General features: G+C 47.9%; 1 protein-coding gene across 4 annotated transcripts in view; it reads left to right on the top strand.

Moving 5' to 3' along the window:
- The first annotated feature begins 365 nt into the window (after nucleotides 1–365).
- The window catches only part of RAB8B (RAB8B, member RAS oncogene family), a 27664-nt gene continuing 18438 nt past the window's right edge, over nucleotides 366–9591 (top strand). For 3 of the 4 annotated variants that reach the window (XM_040706811.2, XM_040706810.2, XM_004943742.5), the window contains exon 1: nucleotides 366–510. In XM_040706811.2, coding sequence (XP_040562745.1) covers nucleotides 387–510 — 124 coding nt within the window. In that variant the 5' untranslated portion in view covers nucleotides 366–386. Of the gene's footprint in view, nucleotides 511–886; nucleotides 1130–9591 lie in introns of those variants that run through there. The other variant, XM_040706813.2, reaches the window with a different exon arrangement.

Below are 9591 nucleotides of genomic sequence, written 5' to 3'. Positions count from 1 at the left end.
TGTTTGTAGCTTGCCTAGAGACCATAATTCTTAAATTAAACCAGCAGCTCTTCGTGCCGTTTCAAGGTGTTTCAGTAGCCTTACTCGTTTTTATAGTGCCTTGTGACACCGTGCGAGAAACACCACAGTCAGTGCGCCACGAGGCTGCCTCACACCGCGACGGAACCGTCCGCGGGAAGAGCCGTGCAGCGGAGCGCGTTCACGCGCACCCACACGGCCGTACGGGACTGCAGCTCCCATCGGCCCCATCAGCCCTCGCGGCGCACCCCCCCGTGATGCGCGCGCAGTGCCCGCCGGGATGGGCGCGGCGGGAGGGGCGGGGCCGCGTTTTGTCTCCTCCCCGCGCTGCCTCGGCCGCCCCCTCCGGCTGCGGAGCCCGAGCGAAGATGGCGAAGACGTACGACTATCTGTTTAAGCTGCTGCTGATCGGGGACTCGGGCGTGGGCAAGACCTGCCTGCTGTTCCGCTTCAGCGAGGACGCCTTCAACACCACCTTCATCTCCACCATCGGTGAGGGGCCGAGCGGCTCCTCGGGGCCCCGCGGGCGGGAGGCGAGGAGGGAGGGGCGGGGGGGGCCGGGGCCGGACGGGCCGCCGGGGCAGGGCCTGAGCGGCAGCCCGCGGCCGTTGGGGCCGTTAGGGCCGTGAGGGGCTCCGCGCGGAGGATCCGCCGCCCCGGGGCCGGGCCGGGCTCTGCCCGCCTCTCTGTGCCCGCCGCTCGGCGCCGCGCGGCTCCCCCGGTCGTGAGGGGCGGCCGCGCCCCGCCGCCCTCCGCCCCTCAGCTCTGCGCGGGCCGCGGCCGCATCAACAGTTGGCCCGGGGCTCGGGCGCATCGTTCCGGGCCCTGGCGGGGAGGGGAGGTCCGTGCGAAGCGCGGTGCGCTCGGCGCTGTGGGGAGCGGCCCGGAGACGGGACGCAGCGCTGCGGTAACGGGACCGCCGCCTGAGCGTTCTGTGAGCGGCTGTGTCGCTGCGGGGCGTTCGGGTTTGTGTGCGAGTTTCCAGAACGTGGAAGAAGGCCCCGAATGCCGGAGCCGTCGCGCGTACGGAGACAGCTCCCTGCCAAAAACGGAGGGTGCTTTCGGAGGCTCAGCCGGTCTGCTTTGGTGAGGTGTCAGGCGCTGCTGTCAGGTCTGCCGCTCTTAAGGGACTTTTTGCTCAAACAAACGTAAGCGGAATGTGGAATTCTTCTCGGGGATAAGGCGGCACTGCTGTCTCAGATGGAGCTGAAGAGCTGTGGTGAGCTGCTCCGAGCTGGGGTTGCTTTCTGGGATAAAACCCAGCTTCCTCTTCTGGGAAGGAGGGGTGAATTGCAGCGCAGTTTGTGAGTATCTCGCACGGCAACGCTGCTGCCTTTGGAGAATAGCACTGAGATAAGGAGTGAACTCTTCTTGCAGTAAGGAAATAGAGGCACGGATGAGCTGAAGCAACACGTGGCTTCTTGTTTCTCCCTGCCTGCTCTTTGTAGCCCTATTCAGCCCTGTTCCATAACAGCAGCCAACAGAGACCGAGCAGGAGCTTACCTGGAAGGGCGCTTGGCTCTGTGTGGTAGATCCAAAGTCTTAAACCTTAATAAGTACTGTGCAGGATTCCAAAAAAGCCTACAGTAGTGTCATACTTCTCATATGTGGGAAGATATGGCTGACATAAATGGTGTCCTTCATGCTTCTTGGTGGTTCTTGAGCTGCTTTGCTTCTTGGTGTGGTTCTTTTCCTGTCTGTCTGGTTCACTTCAGTGTCTCAAGGACTGCAAGTATGATTCTTTGTTTCCTAGCTTACTCAGTTATGTGGGGTCTGCTCTCTTCTTTCCTTCCTGAATGTTTGCTTTTACAAGAGTCCTATTATTAGCAATAGTGATTTTAAGAAAATTGTTGGAAATGGAGGTGTACTTCTGATTCCACAGGTAGTAAATGTCACTCCATTTCAGTTGCATTTTCCTGTTCCTACTGTTTGTTGTCCCGTTGCTTTTTAGCAAAGCACCTACCGGGAGGAGAGTTTGCAATGCAGGAAACAGTGGAACTGTTCATACAAAGTGCTTGCATGCTTAAATACAAGTATTCTTTTTACTTGATTTCTTTTTTCCTTCTGTATTCCCCATGGGTAGCCCGTATCACTTCTGGTTCAGCCATGTAGATCTAATCTGTATGTTCTGGTAGGTGCTTTTTCTTTATACAGAGCGGGGGCAGTGAGTGTGTGCTGGCTGGTCAGCGCCGCTCGGTTTTACCGTCACAGCTGATAACATCGGATGTGCTTCGGGGAAATCTGTCTTTAACAGTTCTGAGGTTATTCCTTGGTGGATAGAGCACAGGCTGCTGTGGTGTGGAGGGAGCTGCAGGGAGGTGATGCTCCTGCTGGTTGAAACTCTGAGGTCCCCAGATCGGTGTTCAGAACTGACTGCGCTGCCTCTCACTGTGATGGAAGCCGCCAGGCTGCGGGGTTTGTAGCTTCTCCAAAAAGTGGATGGGACTTCCTGTAAAGATACACATTCAGCTCACAATGATTTTGATGAGTACGCACTATATTGTGTGCTCTCAGAGGTGCCCTCCTTCCTTTCCTGGCCCATGTTGCTCCTGGCAGGGCTGGAGTTCCTTTATCTTTGGAGGTCTGAGGCATATACATGAGGTGTTTCGGATCTGCCTCCTGCCTCAGCGCTGTCTGTGAGAGATGAGGCTATCAGAGGCTTCTCTTAACTGTGTGGTGTTCAACTTGTGGTTCTTTCTTGTATTGTACGTCTGCTCAGAAATCAAAGCAGTGCTATGATGGAAGGGCCTGCAAGACATCTAAGCACCAAATATCTTTTAAATATATTTTTTCTTGTTGTTGTTTACTAGCTTCAGTTATAAGAGCAATGGAAACTTCTTTCACTGGGGAGAAATGGAAATGCTGTTTTTCTTTGGAATATTTGAATAACTTAGGCTCAGTGTTTGTTACAGAGATGTACTGTAGTTACTCTGTTTTTGCTTGGCATGCTCGTGTTGTTGTTCTGAACAACGTGTTTTGCAGATTCTCTTCTGTTCTGCAGTCATGCAAAGCAAGCCTTTCAGGCCAAATCCTCGTACATTGCTTGGAGGTTTGCAAATGGTCCCCTTGACTTTGCTGCTCAGGATTGTTAGTGGTGTAATGAAGGCTGCATGCTTTCAGACAGTGAGGGCTTCCAGCCTGGTGCCCTGTGGCTAGCGGTTGCGTGAGGAGTAGGATATGAGTGCAGTGCACATATATTTATTATAATATATTGGTCCTTTTTGTTTTTTAAGTGCCTCATGGCTCGAGAGCATCTCTTTGTCTTGAGTACTTGGAGTAACCGATCTGGTGAGCAGACTGTGCCATCAGTGGGAGAAGTGAACCACCGGTCCCTTTCTCAGGTGATCCTTTGTGTTACCCTACGTTGCTGGGGTTTTGTCTGTGGTCAGCAGCTTCACGTATTTTTACACAGGGTTTTGTCGCCCTGTTTGGAAACCCTCTGAAAGGGCTGACGAGTCATAAGGGTGCTGTGCTCCCTGGTGAGGGTCAGCATCTCGTCGTTATGTGGGATGAAACCTTCTCCACTGGAAACGTTATGTAAGGTTATGTTATTTAGTTTGCTTCCTGAGTGGAAACTTCTGCTTTCGCACAGTTCTGCATGGAAAATAAAGTGCAGTTGTCAGCTATTTTTTGTGCTTGAACACCTCCTAAAGCAAAATTTTATCTTGGAGTATCTGGCATGCATTTTGCTACTATTTGCAGTGTGGTGCATGAGAAGAAGGAGCGTTAATTTAGAAGTCTCTGCGTATCCCAACTTGCTGTTTAAGGAGTGCTGTCTGGTAAAACTGGATTGGGTTTATCATCCCAAATAATAAGGTCTATTCTGTACGTCCCTTTTAACTTCTTGTTTAAGCTGATTTCTCTGGGAGCGAAGTCGTATCTCTTAGCTTTTCTGATGTTGTACAAGGCTTGCTGACTGAAACAAGACACTGTGCTTACTTTTTAATCCAAGATGATATCAGCATTTGGCAGGAAGTTGCCCGTAGGAGATGTTTCAACTCTCAGCGCACTGACTTGTTGGTTTTACAGAAGTGACTTTTCCATGGCCTTCGTCTTGCAAAATAGGACACGGCTCCAGCAGCTGAGCATGTGTGTGCTGACCTTATAACACTTCCATGAAAATCCTCTGAACAAGCAGAATTATCAACTTCCCTTTTGCAGTGAAATCTCTGTGTCTGTAATACGCAGTGGAAACTGTTTTAGCGTACTCAAGTCAAATTGTGCCTCTGAATATTTCTGCTCTTCCCTGCAGATAATGTATGATAGACGAGGAGGGCGGGTGCAGTGCTGGATTGTTGTTATTATTCTTGTGGTGATGATTGTCTTCCTCCCCCTCTTTGGTACCCGCTGTTCTCATTCATTTCGTCTCTTCTGGGCTTCTTCAGATGGTGGGAGCTGCAGAAGAAAACACGATGATCGATCAGCAAAGGGAAGTCAGAGAGGAGCTGTAGGTGGTACTGTATTAGTGGTAGTTATAATTAGGGAATTGTAAGGGAGGTTGTGAAGTGAGACCAGCGTGAGTGACTTGGGTGGTGCTACAGTGTAGATGGAAGTGTATGTGCAAGTCTTGCCGTGCCTGGGACCTGTGTGAGAAGGTTTGAGCCTGCAGTGGAGCACAGGCAGGCAGCACTTTAGAGGCAAATCTGAAACTGGAAGCATGGCTTGGTTTTCAGAGCACGGTGGTGGTGGTCTGTGAGATGTTACCCTGATAATCAGAAGCACTGCAGTTGGAGACAGCTTAGGTTAAAAATGTTCCAGTTAGCATCTCTTCTGACTGTGCATCTGATAGCTGGTAACGAGTCAGCTTGAACTTTGCTTTTCATCTGCTGATGAGATTGTGCTGCCCTCTCGTATTCTGCAGTGGGCCAGTATGAGTGGAATCGCTTGGTTTTTATTAAAAACACTTCAGCTTTCTTGCTGCATGATACTGTGAAACAGTGTGACAGATGTCTTAACTGTTTTATGCCTCTACTTAATTGGCAGATGGAGCTGTCTCTTGGTTATGTGCTATCTGGTTATTTGAGTGGCAGCAGGGCAGCTTAGAGCTGCTTTGTGGCATGGTTTGAACACAGAGTTAAGAAAACAGACCAACACTGAACGAGCATAGGAACACCTGTGTTGTTTGATTGGTGCAGGCTTTGAGAGAAGTGCTGAGGGCTCAGAGCTTTTCATTGGGATTTCTTCAGTCCATCTGTGTTAGGGCATGCTTTTAGAAGAGTGTCTTGTCCTGACTTCATCCTGAGTTTAGCTGGAATTCATAATAGGTGATGAAGAGTACATGCAGTATTTATCATGATGCTTTATTTCATGTGTTAGGATTGCATTGCTAACAGATACCCGATTTCCATTGATACTGTTGTTGATCTTACTACGTTGTGGTAGCTTGAATGCCCACTCCATCAAAGCGACCATTTTTCTGTACAATGGAGCTGTTCCTTTCCTGATGTGAACAAACTGAGTAACTTGAATGTTCTCGCACTGCTTAAAGCTTTTGTACAAGCTGGCTTGATCCAGAGGCATTCAGTTGCATGCGAGTCAGAACTCAAGCTAGCAACTTCCTGTTCCAGCTGAGGGTGTTAGCTCAGTACCTCTAAAGGTTTTTACCAACAGTTGTAACTGGTGTCAGTTTAATCTTGTGGTTTACAGCGAGCTTTCCTCCGAAATGTAAGCTGTGACACTTCATGAAAGGCAGCCAAAGTACTGCATGTTGTAGGGGACTTCTGCTCGGGAGAACAAGCAGTTGAGCAAGTTTAAGATGGTTGATCCTAGTTTTGTCCTGTCCTACAAACCTGCGGCTTTGGGCACCACAGGATGAAACTGATGGGGAACGTCGGTTGTGTTCTCGTGTATGTTTAGCAGTGTGTAAGAATGTGCAAGGCAGGTAGGACACGAACAGGAGCTGGGCACCATGTCTTGCTTCTTGGGAAGTGCAGGTTGAACTCTGAAAATGGGTGAAACCGAGCTGGCCGCCAGCCTGGGAGTACATACGCTGCCACCACCTGCTATGCACACTGTGCAAAATCTTCCTCTTTCATCTGCCAGAGAGAAAGAGCTCTCCTTTACTGACACAGTTTGTTGTCTGTATGGTGAGACGTCTGATGGGATGAAAGACAAAGCGAGGCATCTGTGTCCAGCCAAGCACGGAAGGAAGCAGAAAGTCACAGTAATCACTGGCTGGAGAACTCCTCTGGCTTAGCAGAAGCACTGTGAAGATCCAATGTAGGAAAAGAAGGTGAAGTGGCCATTAAAAGAACCTTGAATAAATGAAAAGCAAACAGTAGTGGGCCAAAAAGACAAGTATGGCCTGATGAGTAAGTTATGTGGTTTTGCCTGGTGGTTTAGGTAGTAAGAGCCTTTCAAATAAGGCCTATTTTCATATTCATATAGGCAGTTACATAAAGTAGCCCTTCTTCCCCCATGTCCTTCACTTCCCTAACAGAAAAATCCCCATGTAGTTACTCCCACATGAAAACATGAGTTTAAAGAAGCCTCTTGTAAGAAAGACATTTCCAAAATCTGTTAAGAGAGCCATCTTCAAAAAATAAGTTCTGTGACTTTAAACTTTCTGCTTAGCCTGTTGGCTTGCTGTGTGTTGCTTTGTTAGGAACTTCATGTACTCTCTTCTAAAACATGGCCATATTTCAGACCCTAACTAAAAGTCCTCAACTAGAGAGTTGGAGTCGGTCTTAAGGAGTATATTTCTTACTGAATGAGGCACTTCCATCTTTGCAGATAACCAACATCTTTTTGGCCAGAGCGTCAGTGACAAAGCTGTGAACTGAATGCTTCCCCCACTTCTCCCTCTGTTTTTCTCTGTGTTGTTGATAATTCCCATATGAGATGTACTTTTCCTCCTGGAGACCTTAGAGACCTGGAGACTGTGGCAAGTTTCTGCTCTGTGAAGTATTATCCATTTAATTCATGGGAGGGGTATTCCTGGGCTATTGCTCACCTCCCGGAATTGCTTTTTACGATATAGCACTGATTTGTAATTTATGCTGACTGCCTACCATTATCCAGTTCATCTCTCCTCTGGTCTCTGATTGCATCTCGATAACCCTCAGTCTCTTGAGGGGGTGCTGGGCAGCATGGGTGTTGGATACAGCAATACGAGGCTGTACAGATCGGCTGTTCCCATCAGCTCTTCTGTATCTGTCTCAGGCCTGCAGCTGGCAGGGTCTGTGTGCAGCACTGCGGTATGTACTGCAGGGATGGAAGGTGCACAGGGCACTGTTTGTGCCCCGTATGGGTTTCTTAAGTGATAATGTCTTCTTTACATCCTGAACTCTGCAACACTGCATGGTGGCTTTTCTCCTGGCAGCTCCTTTATTGTAAGTATGCAGCAGTATGGTCCCAGAAGTCGTTATTTCTTCCTTCTAAGTAACCGGGTCAGAACAGATGTTCAGATTGAGTGGGAGTCCTACAATTTTAGGAGGCTCTTTTAAAGAAGAAATAGCATCTCAGTTCCTGACTGCACAGTCATGTGGTTCCACCTGGACCTGAAGTTACTGAACCAAAACAGACCTCACCTTTCCTGGCCTGTTCTCACCACTGCAACTGAAACAGCACATCGGTAGTGAGCAGTGACCTTTGAATCATGGTGGCAAGGCTAGCACTGATCATGTAAGATTTTCTTCAGTAAGGCTTTTTTTTTTCCCAGTCTCTTTGATGCTTAAGATACCGATTTTTGGATGAAACAAGCACTTGCTGATAAATAATTAGTTCAGAGTTGCCTTGGTTCAAGCAGACTTGTGTTTTCTGCATCTACCAATGCACTCGCTGCCCAGGTGATGGCCTTGGTGAGATCCATGCTGGCACACCTGGGAACTACCTGCCCCCTGCCTTTTGGTCCTGTGAGCTCGGGATATTTATTTCCTGGTTGGTCCCATGGAATCTGCGGGCTCCTGCTCATAGGTGAGCTGTGGCTGTGCCAACCTTTTCTCTAAGGTATGCCATCAGATGATGATAAGCTGAATTATGGAATTCACCCAAATGAAAACTGACCTGACCCAAACAGGGAAGGGCTCAGTGCCCACTACTGGATGGCAGCACCTGCCCTAGCTTCGGCTGCCTGTAAGGCTGTGGTTGCAGCTCAGGTCTTGGGTAGGGGGAGTGTGTTAAATATTTGCTGCTCTCAATTGCGTGTTGACTGGAAAGAAATATGTTCTCAAAGCAGCTCAGTTAGTGAATTCCCCTTAGTCAGTCTATAAATAATCCTTAAAATAAACAAACTTGGCTGTCTGTATCATAGGACAACTTCAATCTGTGTCAGAACCCTTTTAGATAAAACTGAGTTACTACCAAGTGCAGTTTATTTTCCATTGCATGAGTAGTAGACAGGGGGTAGATTTGATACACCTCCATAGACCCAGCCCTTTGAAGTTGTGGAGGTTCATATTTATGCTCCTACTTAGCAGTAATGAATTTCCTTCTACTGCTCTGTTACTGAATGGTCTGTAAAGCTGGACTGAGGGTTTTTTTGGTGTTTAAAATCAGGTGGTTCAAAGCATGCTCAGAGCACTCTGTAAATTCAGAAGTGTGAGAAGTTGACTTGCAGATCTTTCAGCATTCACACCAAAGCCTTTGAATGTGTCGTAGTGGCAGCTGAGCCCATAGGAGCACTGCTGCAGCGCTGGCTGAGGGGCACCGGGCTTCAGTCTCACTGGGACAGTCAGTGTACACCGTAGGCTACTGAGCTGTGCCAGCATGTAGCAGGTCTAATTCTATTAATTACATGTTTTATTCTGAATGTCCTGTTGCTTTTTTTTTAATAGCAAGTAATTTATCTTATAGGAAGCTGGTTGGTAGCTGTGGTGCAGCTGAGGAGGTGTGTGCTGGAGGAAGATGCACTTTGCTAACTTTTACAGAGATTGATCGCATCTTGGTAATAAGTTTTAAGTGCTGGAGAGCAGGAAACCACTTGTGCTATTTGTATGTGGCACCTACGTTCTTCATTGCTTTGCCTCCTTGTGCCCCTTGTATTTGTTTATCATTGTAGAGGTTAAAGTTTCCTTTACGAACTTTAGTCTATTAATATATTTAAAGGTGCAAGACACCACTCTGTTATCTTTGCGTAGGAAAAATGTGTTATGTTATTTGTAGGGGTGAGGGTTAAGCTGAAGAAAGGCCAGCTGACCCGAAAGCAGCCTGTGCTGCCCACTCTGAGTTTGGATGCACTTTCTGGGTTCTAACAGGCTGCCCAGAAGGAACTGAGTATGGTTTCGTCCTCTTTCAGTTGTAAAAGGATGAATAAAACTGGTTACACTTCTTTGTAATTCTAAAATAAATTAATCTTACAACTTTTCAAAAACATTGACCTTCACCCTGGTGCGGTGCCTGATGGTAATCTGCGTTTTCAATGACGGCAATAAAAGGTGGCTGCATCTTGAATTAACAAAGTGATAGAAATTGCTGAGATCATCTGAAAATGCAGTGCAGATGTTGTTAGGGACTAAAGCCAGAAGTTCAAGTTCAAAGTGATTAGACTTTGTTCTTCTGCATTAGGCTCTGTGACGCTGTGATGTTGCAAGCGTTCCCCGCCCTGCTTTTCATAGTCTGATCTTGTTCCTTCCC

The sequence above is a fragment of the Gallus gallus genome, chromosome 10 (genome assembly GCF_016699485.2).
Source record: "Gallus gallus isolate bGalGal1 chromosome 10, bGalGal1.mat.broiler.GRCg7b, whole genome shotgun sequence".
NCBI lineage: Eukaryota > Metazoa > Chordata > Aves > Galliformes > Phasianidae > Gallus > Gallus gallus.
This window is presented reverse-complemented; position numbering and strand designations above follow the sequence as displayed.